Source organism: Musa acuminata, chromosome BXJ1-3 (genome assembly GCF_036884655.1).
Source record: "Musa acuminata AAA Group cultivar baxijiao chromosome BXJ1-3, Cavendish_Baxijiao_AAA, whole genome shotgun sequence".
NCBI lineage: Eukaryota > Viridiplantae > Streptophyta > Magnoliopsida > Zingiberales > Musaceae > Musa > Musa acuminata.
Window position 1 is genome coordinate 14681862 of NC_088329.1, and position 18708 is coordinate 14700569.

The 18708-nt window shown below is 37.7% G+C and overlaps 1 protein-coding gene and 1 long non-coding RNA gene across 2 annotated transcripts; one reads left to right on the plus strand and one right to left on the minus strand.

Annotated features, from left to right (window-relative positions):
- The first annotated feature begins 3970 nt into the window (after nt 1–3970).
- LOC135637121 (uncharacterized) lies at nt 3971–6068 on the plus strand. The gene is made up of 2 exons (XR_010496159.1): nt 3971–4093; nt 5809–6068. It is a non-coding gene; the product is annotated as an uncharacterized LOC135637121 (long non-coding RNA).
- Nucleotides 6069–14677: 8609 nt separating this feature from the next.
- LOC103978215 (aldehyde oxidase GLOX1-like) lies at nt 14678–16523 on the minus strand. Its single transcript, XM_009393930.3, has one exon. It carries the CDS (start codon nt 16486–16488, stop codon nt 14848–14850), a length of 1641 nt encoding a protein of 546 aa, XP_009392205.2. The 5' UTR covers nt 16489–16523; the 3' UTR covers nt 14678–14847.
- Between the last annotated feature and the right edge of the window lie 2185 nt (nt 16524–18708).

The following is an 18708-nucleotide window of genomic DNA, read 5'->3' on the forward strand; positions in this document are numbered from 1 at the left end:
GGTGTATCGTCCGATCCATTGGCATGTTGACTTATGTAATATCTTATATTTGCGCAATGTTCAATTTTTTCGGCTCGATGCTCGATCTCTAACTCTGGCCTAACTTCTGATTCTTCTACTTCAATTGTTTTATCTTTTCATGATTGAAGTTGGTCCTACATCATTTTTCTCAAAACGCAAATTAGATTGTAAACTCATCAATTGATTTAATCATCAAAATCCAAGATTCAACAATATATATATATATATATATATATATATATGCTCAAGGGCTCAAGGTACAGGAGATAAAATAATTAGCATTATAAGGATACAAAAATAAAAATTTGAATGTCATTAATTTAAATAAAGATATTAGTTTAAATTTGAATGACAAAAGATTCATGTGGTCAATTATTTAATCTCATATTTTGATGATGAAACTAATTAATAAGTATTTATGATTTAATCTATGTTTTGAGTGACGTAGGAAGCTTCGATCAGGATGAGATAATTAAAGTAGGAAGAATCATGTTGGGTCGGTGGAATATATCGGAAGATTGGATGTCGCGTCGGAGGATCGATCGACTTATCGACAGAAGGCTTTGGGCTATGGTTTCAGGCATCGAGCCAAGAAGAGTAGATATTGTGCCAAGGATATCGGAGTTGCGAAGATCAACTAGCCGATTGGATAATAGGCCGCAAGAGAGGACGATGCGCTGAAGAATTGGACGAAGCGTCGATGGACCAATGACATGCCGGACAATATTATTCATGCTTAGTAATAATTGTCAAGATCAAAGTGTATTTTATGTGTACAAGATTAACTATGATAGCAAGGTATAAAGCAAATTAAAGTCCCGGAGTTGAGAACAAGATTTCATTAGGAGTTCAAGAGTTCGTCAGAAGTCCGGACGTTCGTTGGAAGTTCTGCCGGAACCAACCGAGAAGTCCAGGAGCTTGCCAAAGAAGCTCATCGAAACTTGCCAAGAAGATCATCATGAAGTCCAGGAGCTTACCAGGAGTCCGCTGGAACGTTGTCGAGAGATCATAAGATGTTCGCCAGAAGATCGTCGGAAGCTCACCGAAAAGGAACCTAGACTTACGGACTTATTTAAATATCTTAAAATTTATAGTTAGCACATAATTGGGATTAGAATTAGGCTAACCTAGTTAGGAGATAGTTGGGCCCAGTTTGGGTTGTGTTGGGTCAAGAGAAAGGCCCAAACAGTGACCAAACAAGTGAAACCGTCGTGGCACAATCTCTGAGTCTATGTCAGGCGGTGGTACCACCAGTCTAGGCTGTGGTACCATCAAGACATAGTCTTTTAGGTGATGGTACCACCAGACTAGGTGGTGGTACCGCCCAGTATCAGACTGCAGGTGGTGGTACCACCCAGTGCAAGCGATGGTACCGCCCGTACCTTGAAATTTCAAGGGATTTAAAATTTGGGTCCATTTTTGAAACCATTTGGGGTCTATAAATACCTTAGCTATTCCTACATGGAGAAAAAATAAAAATAAACAAAAAACTTATGTTTCTAGAGTTACAAACCCTTATAAAGTATAGAGTCTCTCCTCCTAAAGTTTAGAGACCATTCTAAGGGAGAGTATGAGGGAAGCTTTGTAAAAAGGGGTGTACAGGTTCTCTCGTAAGCCTATGAAAGAAGAATAGAGTTGTAAGAAGGAGGATCGATAGTGGATGCTAGTGGCCTCGACGGAAGAGGAATCAGTGAAGTGGATGTAGGTCACGACGATCGAATCACTATCAAAATCTGGTTTGCATTTCTTTTAAGCAATTTACTTTAATTGCAAACTGCCTTCTTATCACTTGCTATACTCTTCCATATGCTTTTAATTTAAGCATCTTTACGAAATAGGTTTTATCGTATGAAAGATTTTCAAACCAAAGTGATTTTACTGCTGCACTAATTCACCCCCCCCCCCCCCCCCACCCCCCTCTTAGTGCCAACTGATTCCTAATAGTTGGTATTAGAGCCTCGTAATTTCTTATTTGGTTTAACACCCAAGAAAATTGGCTCTTTTTGGCTTTCAAGAGAGTCACTCTCTCATTCGTCCTTGTTAGAACCCTTGCAGATTCTAAACTTGGGGTTGATCTTTTTAGGGGATCGGCCTCCTTGGAACTCTATAGGGGTTCCTCCCTCCAAGTTGCTGCTCAAAAGCTATAGAAAATATTCATCTATTGCTTATGAAAAGAGGTGGAATACATGACTATTTATAGGGCTTCTAAACCCTAACTCCTAATAGGACTCTTACTTAAGACTCATACTTCTAACCAACTCATAATAGGACTCCTACTCAAGACTCATACTTAAGACTCATACTTCTAACCAACTCCTAATAGGACTCCTACTCAAGACTCCTATTCCTTTACAACTCCCTATTCTTCTCTAAGAAATAACCTCCTAACCCTAGCCAGCCTCTTCATCTCTTTAATAGGGGTCGGCTTAGGTAGGTTTTACATGAATGTCCCTCTCAATTAGGACTCTCCTAGCTAGAGTCCTAACAGACCCGCCCTCTTCAAATCAGCCTTGTCCTCGAGGCTGATGATTCATGAATTTTGGGAATTTGATCTTCAAGTCGTCATAGTTCTTCCAAGTGGCATCTTCTGTTGGTCGGTTCACCCACTGTATTACACTTTAGTAGTGGGTCGTCGCCGTCGAGTCATGATCCGTCGATCAATAATGGCACTTGGCTGGGTCTGGAGTTCTCCTTGGATAGTTATATTTGGTGGGTGGCTTTGGGCTGTCTCCAAGCACCTATTTACAACTTTGGTCTGGCCATCGATTTGTGGGTGATATACCATACTCCTTTTCAATTTAATACCCTGCATATGGAATAACTTTGTCCAAAATCTGCTCGTGAAGATGCAAGTAGAATTTATCATAAGCACAATGCATCCCTTAGTGTAATTCTTTTGAGTCCCAATTGTAATGAGCCACGGAGCTTGGTGCTTCCTCCAATTTTTTTTTTATAATCTTACTAGTCTCTGAATCTTCTTGCCATTCCATCTTAATATCCTCAAGGAAGTCGCTGGTCGGAAGTGAAACGGCTGAAACTTCAGCTTGCTCGGATAGTTGCGAAAGCGCATATGCAAGAACATTCTCTTTCCCCTTTTTTAAGTTATTTCATAATTAAATCCAAGAAGTTTTATTACCCATTTTTGCTGCTCAGGAGATGATATCTTTCGCTCCAAAAAGTACTTGAGGCTTTTATGGTTGGTTTTAATTTGAAATCGTCGACCAAACAAGTAGGGTCTCCACCTCGTTGCTGCGCGCACAATGGCGAGCATCTCCTTATCATATCTTGACTTATTTTGATGGGAGGAAGATAATGCCTTGCTAGTGTATGCGAGTGGTCGACCATCTTGCATGAGAATGGCTCCAATTCCGACTCTAGATGCGTCGGCCTCAATAAAGAAGGGTCGGTTAAAATCTGGTAGTGTTAGCACCGACGTCGTCGTCATGGCTGCCTTAAGTTTGTCAAAGGCAGCGGAGGCTCTGTCCGACCATTGGAAGACATCTTTTTTCAGTAAGGAAGTAAGTGGTGCACTGATCTCTCCATAGTTTTTCACGAACTTACAGTAGTAGCCTGTTAAACCCAAAAAGCCATGTAGCAATTTTATGTTCCTTGGGGTCAGCCAGTTTTGCATTACTCCAATTTTGAAGGGGTCTATTGTAACACCCCTCATTTACGAATGTTCGTATAATTTTGGTGATAATGTAAGCATCTATTTTAATTGACAAAAGATATAGAGTATGAATTAGAGGTAACTTATTTTTAAGATTTGGGAGATCTGTTCAAAAAAAAAAAAAAAGAATCTGAGGACCTATATGTAAACCCTAAGGACCTAATCGTGAATATGATAAAAACAAGGACTAATCTGCAAAATGCACCAAATGACAAATCCCACCGCTTAAGCTTCTCTGCCTTCGTTCTTAAGGAAGCAGAGAAGGTAGCTCGTGGGTGATCAGGGAAAGAAAGAAAGAAAGAAGAAGAAGAAGAAGAAGAAGAAGAAGAAGAAGAGAAACAAAAATTGGGGCTTTTGGGGTTCTTGCTTTAATCTTTTCATTGGGGGTCAAAATTCTCAAAGGCAAGTGTTCTAACCCCATCCTACAGAAGTATTAGACTCTGTTTTTATGTTGATTCAAAATAAATTGGAAGATTTCTATTTAGAAACTGATATGTCTCTCTTTGGACTTAAAACCATGGATTCTGAAATATTTTCGGTATACTGACCCCTATACACTGTTTCGGATATAAGTTTTAGCACAACATGTGAATTCAGGAGGAACTATTTTGTTTGTAATTAGACTTTTATGTCTTTCTTTTGACACCGATTTTGTAGAATTTGGACACCGAATACTTACCCAAACATTTTTCTCAAATGAGACTATAGACGCTGTAAAACATAGTTCAAGATTTTTGACCTATCGATACTAAAATACCTATAACTCCCTGTTGAAAATTCTGATTTGTACCAAACTGATTTTATTTGAAACTAGATTTGAAAATCTTTCTTTTGACATACAGTTTGGAAATTTTGGAATTCAATTGCCTACCCTATTATCTGTTGAGTCCGACCCTATAAATTCTGCAAAACAGTGATTGTGATTTTGACCTTGTGTTACCAAATCTGAGGTAACTCTGTGTTGGGAGCCCTGTTTCATATGAAATCTGTTCCATCCGAATACAGATTGATATATGGTTCGACCATAGTCTTCTTATGGGTATTGGAGCATAATTGTTATTCTGAAATATTTGTTTGATGTGCCACTAGAATTCTGTCCGAAATCGAGCTTTGATCGATTTCGCGTATTCTGTTCCCTTCCTTTGGATACTTGAATTCGTCTAACCTTCTTATTTGAATTGAGCTAACTATAATTGGATTCCCTGTACACTCTTGCTTCCATTTTTCTTTCTAAAATGAATACATTTGTGAGAGATTTGTATCCTTGCGTCATTTGTTTTTAAAAAGGCACATGTAAGCTTCGATGTTCCGCGTGTGCTTCCGATATATGCTACTTATTGTTGAAACTGCCCTTTTGTACTCTGGTGTGTGGGATTGTCTGGACCTTTGCCAGAAATGGTAAAGGGTATGCGCTATTTGCCCGCTTTGTGGGGTCCCGTTATGTGGGATATTCTGGACCTTTGCCAGAAATGGTAAAGGGTATGCGCTTGTTGCCCGCTTTGTGGGTATGTGATTAGAGCCTGCGATGCTCTGCCGGCCCCCTTTGACTTCACCTAGACGTGGGTGGATGGAGCTCCCAGACGTGGGAGACTTTTGTCAGGTGGTCATTCAGAAATGGATGAATCACATTCTAACTGAGATCCCACTACACCCTCTATATGTTTGATATGACATCCAGAGTTTTGGTGAGTTATTTCTGTTCATACTCTGGATAAGATTGATATGATTGCAACGTCAAGGACGACGTTTGAGCTCTTGTACGATATGTGTACCTTTATGCTCTGAAAGGCTTCATTCACTGATGATTTTGCTTCGAAATGTTCCATATGCTGTTGATATGTTTCGAGACATTTTATATGCCATTGATAAGCTCTGATATGTTTCCTTTGTTTCTGATATGCTCCAATTACTCTATGCCCTATCTGTCAGGAACCAAATATGCATGATTGAAAGGACAAACTGTGATTCTGCTCCTAATGATATTATGTCTACGAAATCGTATATTCTGCTTTGTGTTTGAAACTGTATCTCTTTGGAAATTGTACCCTTTTGATATGGATATGTTAGTCACTTGCTGAGCTCTTTATGCTCACCCCGTTTGTTGATAAATTTTTCAGGATAGCGTATCGCTTGCTTAAATGTTAAGAATGGGCTGAGGCAGTGGAAAGTTTAGAAGACGTTGGGCAGAACTTTTGTTAGCATATATGTAGTTGTGTATGAGCTACCTTGCATCTAATGAAATGTGACTATGAATCTAAACCTGTGGATTTTGTGTAAGTTAATGGATCCCTCATGTATAGGGTTTTGGAATGTTAAATTAAATTCGTGTAGTGATATGAACTTATGGTAAATCGATGATTATGGTGACTGCATAGAATTCCCCACTTGTGGATTTACACTGTGGTTTTTATTTTGATGAGTTGAGTTCAGATTGTATGAATTATCGAGTGATGGGTGCTATGTATATGAATTGCACAGGGTTATGAATTGGTAGATTATAGAAGTGAAAATTTTGATCTGAATGTTTTCTTAGTGACCTCAAATGTGTGTTTGGATCCTCGGTTAGTTGTGATGAAGATTTTAAATATTATCGATACGTTTTGTGAGGTCGTGACAGAGGTGGTATCAGAGCATGATTTGAGAATCACTAAGAATATTATTTTTTTTGAGGTTTATTGACTATCATTTAGAGATTGATCAAAGAAAATGTTCTTTTGATGTTTTAGGAAGCGAGGATGCCGAGATCATCTGGTTCTCCTGTTGCATCTACTGCTGATCAATTGAGTGGTATCATGCGGACTTTGGAGACTATGGCACAAGTGATGCAACAACAACAACAACCTGTCCAACAAGGAAGTAATGATGGAACAGAGACATCAAACCAGATGGGGTTGGGAATTGGACAGTTTAAGAAGCTTAGTCCTCCCAGTTTTAGTGGTGAGTCTGATCCAATGGTGGCAGAACGATGGATGATGCAGATAGAGAAAATATTTGATGCCTTAAGTTACTCTGATGATCGAAAGGTTTTTCTTGCCACCTTTATGTTGGAAGGAGAAGCTGAACACTGGTGGAGAATGATTAAGAGAATGTCTGAAATCAAACATGAGCCAATGACATGGAAGTTATTCCAAGAAAAGTTTAATGACAAATATTTTTCAGATTGCATAAGAGAGCAAAAAGAATTGGAGTTCTTGAATCTTATCCAGGGAAGTATGACGGTTACAAAGTATGAATCTAAATTCACTGAGCTCTCCAAGTTTGCCACACATATGACTGATGATGAATCTAGAAAGGCAAGAAGGTTTGAAAGGGGTTTGCGGCCAGCAATAAGAAGCCGAATGTCAGCTTTAAAATTACAAACATATGCTGATACGGTGGAAAGAGCTTTGAAAATTGAAAGAGACATGGAGGAAATTCAAGAAATCATTGGCAAGGACAAAAGGGGCAAATTTACTAGCAAAAGCAGGAGAGAAAATGAATATGAAGATAGTAACAAGAGGTTTAAGACATCTGGATTTGAGAAAAGGAAACCATTGGGGAGGACTCAGTTATGTGCAAAATGCGGATTAAATCATGAAACAAGTCGGTGTTTTCGGGTGACTGGAGCATGTTTTGGTTGTGGAAAGCTAGGTCATCAAATAAGAGATTGCCCACTGAACAAAAAGAAAGAGCCACTGCCTCCTAGATCCTCAGTCCATGCTAGAGTGTACGCTATCACTGAACAAGATTCTAAAGCTTCTAAGTCAGTGGTGGAAGGTATTCTTCATGTTTCTAAAAGAAATGCAAAAGTTTTGTTTGATCCCGGCTCCAACTTATCTTTTGTTTCACAATACTTTGCTTGTCACTTGGATATTCTACCTAAACCCCTGGATTATATGTTATATGTAACAACTGCTGTTGGAGATTCATTGGCAACAAACTTGGTCTACCCATCTTGTTTGATCTCTATTGGAGACCACGAACTCCTTGCTGATTTGATTCTCCTAGAGATCCAGGGTTTTGATATTATACTTGGCATGGATTGGTTATCTTCTCATCACGCTAGTATTGATTGTTACAAAAAAATAATTACTTTCTGCATACCAGATCAGCCTATATTTTTCTTTGAGGGCATTAAGCATGATTTGCCTCCTTGCATGATATCAGCACTTCAAGTTTATCGTCTTATGCAGAAAGGTTGTTTTTGTTATATGGTGTGTGCAAAGGAGCATTCAAATCAGGAAACCCACCTAGATGAAATTTCAGTGGTCAAAGAATTCCCTGATGTATTTCCAGATGACTTGCCTGGTTTACCTCTAGATAGGGAGGGTGAATTTGCTATTGATCTAGTTCCCAGTACAACCCCAATATCTAAGCCTCCCTACAGAATGGCACCACTCGAGCTAGAAGAGTTAAAGAAGCAAATACAAGAATTATTAGATAAGGGTTTCATACGACCTAGTGTATCTCCATGGGGTGCTCCGGTACTATTAGTGAAGAAGAAGGATGGAACATTGAGGCTTTGTATTGATTATAGACAGTTGAATCAGGTGACCATCAAAAACAAATATCCCATACCTAGAATTGATGATTTGTTTGATCAATTGCAGGGTGCACAAGTATTCTCTAAGATTGACCTAAGGTCAGGTTACTATCAGTTGAAGATCAAAGAGGAGGATATTTCAAAAAGAGCTTTCAGAACTCGATATGGTCATTATGAATTCTTAGTGATGCCTTTTGGTCTTACAAATGCCCCTGCAGCTTTTATGGAACTAATGAATAGGATATTTCAACCGCTCTTGGATATCTGTGTAATTGTATTTATTGATGACATATTGGTGTATTCAAAGAGTAATCAGGAGCATGAGGAACACTTGAGAGATGTATTGTCCATACTAAGAGAAAAGAAGTTGTATGCGAAGTTCAGCAAATGTGAATTTTGGTTGGATGAAGTTGCTTTCTTAGGCCATGTGATTTCAGGGAAGGGTATATCTGTTGATCCAAAGAAAATAGAAGCTGTAGTTGAATGGGAAGTACCAACAAATGTAACAGAGGTTAGAAGTTTCTTGGGCATGGCAGGTTATTACAGGAGATTTGTGGAGGGATTTTCTCGAATTGCTCAACCTCTCACCAAACTCACTAAGAAGAATATGAAATTTGTATGGGGTGATGACTGTGAGCAAAGCTTTCAAGAGTTAAAAAGAAGATTGACTAGTGCCCCTATTCTCACTATTCTAAGTGGTAGTGAGGGATTTGTAGTTTATACTGATGCTTCAAGAAAGGGCCTAGGATGTGTTTTGATGCAGGAAGGGAGAGTAATTGCTTATGCTTCTAGGCAACTTAAAGGTTATGAATTGAATTATCCAACTCATGATTTGGAATTGGCAGCAATTATTTTTGCTCTAAATATTTGGAGACATTATTTGTATGGTCGACAGTTTGAAATCTTTACTGATCACAAGAGTTTAAAATATATTTTCACTCAGAAAGAGTTAAACATGAGGCAGCGAAGATGGATAGAACTTCTGATGGATACCAGGTGTTAGAACCCTTACAGATTCTAAACTTGGGGTTGATCTCTTTAGGGGATCGGCCTCCTTGGAACTCTATAAGAGTTCCTCCCTCCAAGTTGCTGCTCAAAAGCTGCAGAAAAGATTCATCTATTGCTTATGAAAAGAGGTGAAATACATGATTATTTATAGGGCTTCTAAACCCTAACTCCTAATAGGACTCTTACTTAAGACTCCTACTTCTAACCAACTCATAATAGGACTCCTACTCAAGACTCATACTTCTAACCAACTCCTAATAGGACTCCTACTCAAGACTCCTATTCCTTTACAACTCCATATTCTTCTCTAAGAAATAACCTCCTAACCATAGCCGGCCTCTTCACCTCTTTAATAGGGGTCGGCTTATGTAGGTTTTACATGAATGTCCCTCTCAATTAGGACTCTCCTAGCTAGAGTCCTAACAGTCCTCCCTTGTTCAATGGGATGGACTATACATATTGGAAAACTTGAATGAGAGTTTTCTTACTTTCTTTAGATTTAAATTTATGAAGTATTATTGAAAATGGCTTTCAAAAATCTTCTAAACCAATGAACGAATAGAATGATTTGGAGAAGATTTTTTTTTTAAATGCTAAAGCTATGAATGCTCTATTTTGTACCTTAGACAAAAACGAATTCAATCGAATTTTTATGTGTGAAATGGCTTTCAATATATGGCACACTCTCAAAATCACACACGAAGGCACTAGTAGAGTAAAAGATTCTAAGATAAATCTTTTAATGCATAATTTTAAACTTTTTCAAATGAAGCCAAGCGAAACCGTTATTGACATGTACACCCATTTTACGGATGTTATTAATGGTTTAAAAGCACTTGGCAAATGTTTTTTGAATTTCGAACTTGTTAATAAAGTTTTACGTTCTCTTCGTAAGAATTGGGATTCAAAAGTAACTTCCATACAAGAGGCAAAAGACTTAAATAAGTTTCTACTCGAAGAACTTATCGGGTCTTTAATGACCTATGAAATGAGTTATATGGCACAAAACAAACATAAGAATAAACTTCTAAAGAACATGAAGGATTTCGGACTTAGAGCAATTGAAGACCACTCGAGCATAAGCTCAAGTGATGGTGAACTTGAATTCCTCACTATGAAATTTAAAAAGTTTATGAAACAAGAATTGAATAACAAAAATAAACTTAAAAAGAATGTAATTACTTGTTATGAATGCAAGAAGAAGGAAGCACTTTGGGACGAATCGAGTTCATCCGAAGATGAGGAGAAAACCAACAAAGGCGAGGTGGCAAACTACACTTTAATGGCTTTCTATAATAAGATAATCAACATCCCCTTAGTGTACTTTGAAATTACTTGATGTTCTTCATGAGTTATTTTTAATTTAGTTTAAAAAATATATAAATTTTTTTTTGAAAATTACATGTTTAATGATGTAATGAAAATGTTAAAAGTTTTAGGATCATGCTTATCTTTCTAGTAATTTTGAAAATGATCATGAAAATTATATGTTTTATGATAAATGAACAAAAATGTTAGACTTAAATCTAATACTTAAGATAAATCCTATGTATGTTTTAATAAGCAATAATGTATATCTTGATGATTTTTGTATTGATTTTTTATTTTGTTTGAAAATATCTTATGCTCAATGAAACTATAATTTATTAATATGCTTTATGTTTAATGATTTCTTTGGCTTATATGCCTTATCATGATGAATGTTTTGAAAATAAATATTTGTATCATGCTTGAAATTTTTATGCATGAGGACTTGAAATAATGATTTGAAATCATATGTTTTGGAATTATGTATTACACTTTTTGATCTTGATGATTTTTAGTCTTTTCGTTTTAAACGTTGATGCATGTTTTGATTTGACATAAATGACAAAGGCATACTTGTATGAAACAAAAAGAAAATAAAATTTTCTTGAAAACTTCTCATTCCCTACCTTATCGATTTTTTTTTCTATAAGATTGATAAAGTTACTTATGCAATTTTGAATCTCTTAAAAATGTTTTTGAGTTGAAGATTTGAATTTGAATGAGCTTTTATCTTGATTTTTTAAGAATTATAACTTAAGATTTCTTATGCATGAATCAAGATATTATATCATTTGATCTCTTTTGTCTCTTTTTGTCATTTACTAAAGAGAATATCTCTTTTGGAATTCATGACTTAAAATTTCTTTTGAACATATTTTACTATTTGATCTCCTACGATTCTACTTGGTATTTTCTTAAGAGAAAATTTTCTAAATGAATCATGATTTTTCTTGTGAGTTCTTGGATTTATTACTTGAAATTTTTTTTTAATCAAGATCTCTTCTTTGTACTCCTATGATTTTTATTTTGGGTATTTTATTTAAAGAAGAGATTTACTATATAAATTATATTTTTTGGTATTCAAGTGGTCTTATCTTTCATGATATGATTTCTTTGTATTTATGGCTTGTATGCCTTGAAATGATTGAAATATTTTACACTATTATGTTCTTCTCTTATTCTTTCTTGTTTAAAATGATAAAAGGGGGAGAAGTTATGATCATGCATGGTAGGATGTAACTATGCTTTTTATTATGATACCATAATGATGTAAAATATTTATGATTTGGAATGATACATGCAATACTTATGCTTTTTATTATGATGATGTATGTTATGCATTGCATATGATGTGAATCATGATTAAAATTGCTTAGATTTGAATTCAAAATTATCTCAATTATGACATTTTGAAATAAGAATGATTACTTATCTTTGTCATATTTTAAAAATTATTGTAAAAGAAAAAAGAGATACAAAATTGTATTCTTTCCTTCTTTTTGATAATGACAAAGGGGGAGATAGCTAGCTTACTAGCTAGCTTGCACAAGTCAAGAAGATACAAAAACTTGCTTGCTTACTAGCACATCTAAAGAGAAACAAAAATTACAAACATACATATTGCAAAAAGAGGCAAAACTTATTAGTTTCCTCATCTCAAAAGCAACAAATGCTATCTTGCAATCTCAAGCAAAAGTGCTATCTTACCTATCTCAAGAGGCAAAACTTGTAACTTGCACATTGCAAAAGGAAGCAAAAATTGCTAGCTTACACACTTCAACAAGAAAGTTATCTTGCATTTGGTTTCGAAATTTTTGCTAGCTTATATGTTATAAACTTGCTATCTTACTACCTCGCATGTCTAAAAACTTAATAGTTACACTTCTCCTTTTTCTTGATGACAAAAGGGGAGAAGTATGATATTATGCATAAGTATATAATAACATGTTACTAGGATTTTTGAATCCAAGAGTTCTATCAATATGACATATTGATAGAGGGAGTTTGTTTAAACTCCATCATCAATTGGTTGTCATCATCAAAAAGGGGGAGATTGTTGAATCTCATATTTTGATGATGAAACCAATTGATAAGTGTTTATGATTTAATCTATGTTTTGAGTGACGCAGGAAGCTTCGATCAGGATGAGATAATTAAAGCAAGAAGAATCATGTTGGGCTGGTGGAACATATCAGAAGATTGGACGTCATGCTAGAGGATCGGTCAACGTATCGATAGAAGGCTTCAGGCTATGGTTTTGGGAATCGGGTTAAGAAGAGCGGATATTGCACTATGGATGTTGGAGTTGCAGAGGTCAATTGGCCGATTGGGCAATAGGCCGCAAGAGAGGACGATGCGCCGAAGAATTGGACAAAGCATCGATGGACCAATGACATGCCGGACAACATGATTCATTCTTAGTAATAATTGTCTAGATCAAAGTGTGTTTTATGTGTGCAGGATTAACTACGATAGCAAGGCATAAAATAAAATGAAGTCCCAAAGTCGAGATGAGATTTCATTGGGAGTTTGAGAGTTTGTCGGAAGTCCGGACGTTTGTCAGAAGTTCTACCAGAACCAACCAAGAAGTCCAGGAGCTTATCAAAGAAACTCATCGGAACTCACTAAGAAGATCATCATGAAGTCTAGGAGGTTACGGGGAGTCCGTTGGAACGTTGCCGAGAGATCATCGGAAGTTCACCGAAAGCTCATCGGAAAGAAACCTAGATTTACAGACTTATTTAGCTTAGTAAATATCTTAAAATTCATAGTTAGTATATAATTGGGATTATAATTGGGCCAACCCAATTAGGAGATAGTTGGGCCTAAGTTTGGGTTGTGTTGGGCTAAGAGAAATGCCCAAACAGTGACCAAACAAGTGAAACCGTCATGACACGATCTCCGAGACTATGTCAAGCGGTGGCACCGCTAGTCTGGGCAATGGTATTGCCCAGACATAGTATTCTAAGCCGTGGTACCACTAGATTAGGTGGTGATACCACCTAGTGTTAGGCTGCAAGCAGTGGTACAGCCCAGTGCAAGTGGTGGTACCGCCCATACCTTAAAATTTCAGGGGATTTGAATTTTGGGTCCATTTTTGAAGCCATTTGGGGTCTATAAATACCCTAGCTATTCTTGCATGGAGAAAAACGAAAAGTAAACAAAAACCCTATGTTTCTAGAGTTGAAAACCCTTGTAAAGTATAGAGTCTCTCCTCCTAAAATTTAGAGACCATTCTAAGGGAGAGTGTGAGGGGAGCTTTGTAAAAAGGGGTATAAAGGTTCTCTCATCCTGAGCCTGCAAAAGGAGAATAGAGTTGTAAGAAGGAGGTTGATCTTCGCTTATTAAAGAAAGATCGATAATGAATGCCAGTGGCCTCAACGGAAGAGGAATCGGTGGAGTGGATGTAGGTCATGACGATCGAACCACTATAAAAATCTAGTTTGTATTTCTTTTGAGCAATTTACTTCAACTGCAAACCACCTTCTCATCACTTGCTATACTCTTCCATATGCTTTCAATTTAAGCATCTTTACAAAATGAATTTTATCGTACGAAAATTTTTTAAACCGACGTGATTTTATCGCTGTACTAATTCACCCCCCCTCTTAGCGCCGACTAATTCCTAACATCAATCTCAAAAAGATAATATATATTATAGTTAGATAAATGAAGATGTACGTAGTCAATATGATAAAGGATAAATAGATAGATAGTAAATAAAGATATAAATCCTCTTATTCAAAAAAGATATTTCTTTTTTATATAGCTCAATAACGATAAAAAAAATACATGTAATTGATAAAAAAAGAAATATTGCAACTTGTTATTGCAATTACTGTAGTAATAAAATACAAGTTTTTCACCATGGTTCCTTAATACTGGGCCAAACCTTTAAATGCTGTTAAATGGAGTCATTTACTCAAGTTGTATCAATTGCAATGCTATTCCACCTAAGTTAGCTAGATGAGGGAAAACATTCAATAGCACGCTGCTCACCAGTTGTTCGACACTGTAATCAATTCTCTTACTACAGTTGGGAGAAGTTATTATTCTCAATATATATAGTACTTCTTACAGGATGTACTTTTACCCATCTACTGATGTGACTGACACACTGTTTTGGACTCAGGTTGGTGGAGACCTACAAAGATTAAGATTAAGGGAAGTAATCCATATGTGGTGGAGTTCGATCTGCATGTAGAGATCAACCATAACACAATGAATTCCATTCTTATTAGTGTTGCATTACTCTGTAGTTGCTGATCATCTCCTACTGTTGATTCAAAGAGCAACAGGAGAGCAGAAATGGAGCTGCCTACATGACATGAATCCACGTTCCCCGACTTGGCACTCCTTCCTGCACCACAAACACCATGTAGTATCCCCTCGGAGCAAGAACGGCGCTCGCCGGAGCCACCACTTCCACCATATAGCACCCGCTGCTGCTGCGACGAACCCCTCCCACCTCCAACACCAGCAATCTCTGGTTCATCGAGAACGAGTGCGTCGTGAACGCCGGCGCCACCATCGTCACCACCACCTCACCCACTCCTTCCTCCAGCTGGGCCTCGATGGACAGCATCTCCCCGTACGTTATCTCGGTCCCCGGCTCCATTCCAGTGATCCTTGGACGGCGAGGAGCTCCCAGGTAAGGAGGGTAGAAGGCCTCCAAGCTCAACTCGGTAGGAAACAGCACCCCGGAGAACTCGTACTTAATGTTCGGATTGCTGCCGCCGACCAGCACCCGTCCGTCCGGTAGCAGATGCGCCGTCGAATGGTAGACGCGAGGCGTCGTTGTCGGGCTGAGAACCTCGAACCCCTGGCTAGCGACGCCGGCGACACCACTCCTGTAGAGGACTGGGTGCAGCACCGGTTCCCTCCCCATGTACCAGCCGGCGCTGCCTTTCCCGGCGCCGTTGACGATGAGAACGTCTCCCGTGGGTAGTAATACCATGTCCCCCATCACCCGACCCATCGGCATCTCCTCCATCGTCCACGCAGGTGATTCGTCGGTTATCTTCAGCCTGCCGCAAGTGTTCGAGGCCGGCAGGAAGTGCCCCTTCGCCGCCAGCGAGCTGGCGTTGGGCATCGTGCCACCGCATATCATGACCTCCGCTTCGATCGCTCCGGAGACGTTGTGCGGAAGCAAAATCGGCAGGAGGACCGACGAGCCCGTGCTCGGGTAGTTGCGAGAGATCCCGCCGGGCATCTCGGGGAATCTGCGAACCACTCGATGGTGCTCGTAATCTAGCAAGATGGCTTTCGTGTCGGCGAAGATGAAGAGGTTGCCGTCCGGGGAGAGATGAACGAACGGGTAGAGGTTGTTCTCTGACGCGTCCTTCGTCTCTCTCAGGAACGGCAACTCGAAGGTCGACGCGGCGCCGGAGCTCATCTCCTTGGGCACGAACTCGTAATCGAACTGCCCTCGCCCGCCCACCACGACGACTCGTCGTCCGTCGGGCAAGACGTGGGCGGACGCGTACCATCGCTTCACCGAAAGGCCCTCCTCGTCCTCGACCCAGTCGCAGCCCTCGCATGGCGAGAAGTACCGGACCGCGCGCTCACCGTCGTTGAATCCACCGGTCTGGACGAGGGTGCCGTTGGCGGTGAGCGCGCCCGCGGAGCACCAGGTGTCGGTGAGCACGGTGAGCGGCCGAACGGAGCGGCCGAAGGGTTCGAACTCGACGGAGTGAGCCCAGCAGTCGTGACGGAGGGCTTGGTCGCGGGAGTCGTTGCGGCATCGCTTCGACGGCAACGAGATGTTGGAGGCGCCGAAGTCGGTGCGGTCGAAGACGATGACCTTGCCGTTGGGCAGCAGCGCGACGTGCATGGCCGAAATGCCGATGCTTCGCTTCAGTAGCTTCCATCGGCCATTGTGCAGGATCTGGCCATGGGTGGTGGTGAAGGCGGAGGAGAGTATGGCGAGGAGGAGAACGGCGACATTAGAAGCTGCCATTTTGATGCTTGATGTCAACAGTGTTTTTTTATCGTCATGTATAGACTTTGGGTTTATATAAGGTAAAAATGGTGGAAAGTACGGTTACGTGATCAAATAATTTCTTACACTTTTTTAATCAAATAATTTAATTTGTCCTTTTACATATTTCCCGTGATGATTAAATCAATCATATTATTCTTTCTTAGATTAGAAAAATGGTGGAGAGTACAATTACTTGATAAAACATTTTCTTTCATTTTTTCCTTTTAATTAGATCCCATGATGATTAAATCAATCATATTATTTTTCTTAACTTAATTTTTTTTTGAAAAGTAGAATTAGATGATCAAATATTTTCTTTCATTCTTTAATCAAATAATTTGGCGTTTTCTTTTTTGGTTACTTCCCTCGATGATTACTTCAATCATATTATTCTGTCGTACATTAAAAAATTGTGGAAAGCAAAATTGCATAATCAATTTTTTTCTACATTTTTAATCAAATAATTCGGTCTTATCTTTTAATTACTTTCCAAGATGATTAAATTAATCATATTGTTCTTTCTTGCGTGGTCAAATATTTTCATTCATTTTTTATAAAATAATTTGGTTTTTTTGTTTTAGTTAATTCCAATGATGATTAAATCAATCATATTATTCTTTCTTACACTAATAAAATGGCGAAGAGTAAAATTACATGATCAAATATTTTCTTTCATTTTTATCAAATGATTCATTTTTTAAATTACTTTCCATGATGATTAAATCGATCATATTATTCTTTCATACATTAAAAATTGGTGGAAGGTACAATTTACATGTTCAAATATTTTCTTTCATTTTTCTTTCGGTTTTTTTTAATTACTTCCCATGATTAATAATTCAATCATATTATTCTTTTTACATTAAAAATGGTGGAAAGTAAAATTACATAATCAAATATTTTCTTTCATTTTACTATCAAATAATTCCCTTTTTCCTTTTAATTACTTCCCATGATGATTAAATCAATCATATTATTCTTTCTTTTTATATGGAAATGTAGGTAGGTGAGCAACATTGATTTGGAGTCATAAGAGATGAGACAATGAGTACTTCACGCAAGTTTTCTTTCCCAGATTTACCTCCACGGTTGAGTCAATATGTGATCCTCAACGTCGGAAGAGGAGCAAGCTGTCGTTTTTTTTTATTCTTAGAACTCTAATAAAAAGTCCATGGTGAATTATACTTTATGTTGGTGACTTTTTATGTATAGAAAGTCCATAGTGGATTATACTTTATACGGGATTTGAGAATTTCTTGTTTTTCAAAAGATAATTTTATTAAGAGTATGCAAACGAAACTAATAAGTTACTTGATTATATTCTTGAAAACAATATAGATAAGTCTTACACACACAATCTCTCTCTCTCTCTCTCCTCTATATATATATATATATATATATATATATATATAGAGAGAGAGAGAGAGAGAGAGAGACTTATCTATATTGCTATCAAGAATTTAATCAAGTAGCTATATATATGTGAGATAATTATTATTGATGGTATGATAAAAGATAGAAAAAATAAAAAAGCGATATATATCATATTTTTATATATTTTTTTATCTTTTATCATACCATCAATAATAATAATGTCACATATTCTAGCTACAACATATCCATATTATTCTAAATGATTCTCTCTTATTTTATCATCTATTTTCAATAAAAATATATATGTTTTCTATCTTTCTTAGTAACTTTATATATCTAATTTACTATTCTCATCTTAATAATATAATATTTTATTTATATTATTTCTTAGTTGGTGAAGGATAAGAATTATATTTGACGAACTTGGGCTCATGGTGTGAAATAGGCTTTGACACCATGTGATTAAAGTGTTAGAAAAATCAGATATTTAATATGTTAAATCTTGGATTTTGATGATGAAATAAATTAGTGAAATTATAATCTAATTTATATTTTAGATGATGCAGGACTAACTTCGATCAGAAAAGGCAAATTGATTAAAGTAGAAGAATCGTACGTTGGGTTAGAGTGGAACATGTCAAGAGATTGGATGTCGAGCTAGAGGATCAATCGACATGCTGGCAAAAGAACTTCATGCCATGAGTTCGGGCATAGGGCCGAAGGATCGAACATGGTGCCAAGGAGATTAAAGTTTGTAGGAGGTCAATATGTCGATTAGGCAAATACGTTGAAGAAGTGGACGATCCGCAGAAGGATGGAATG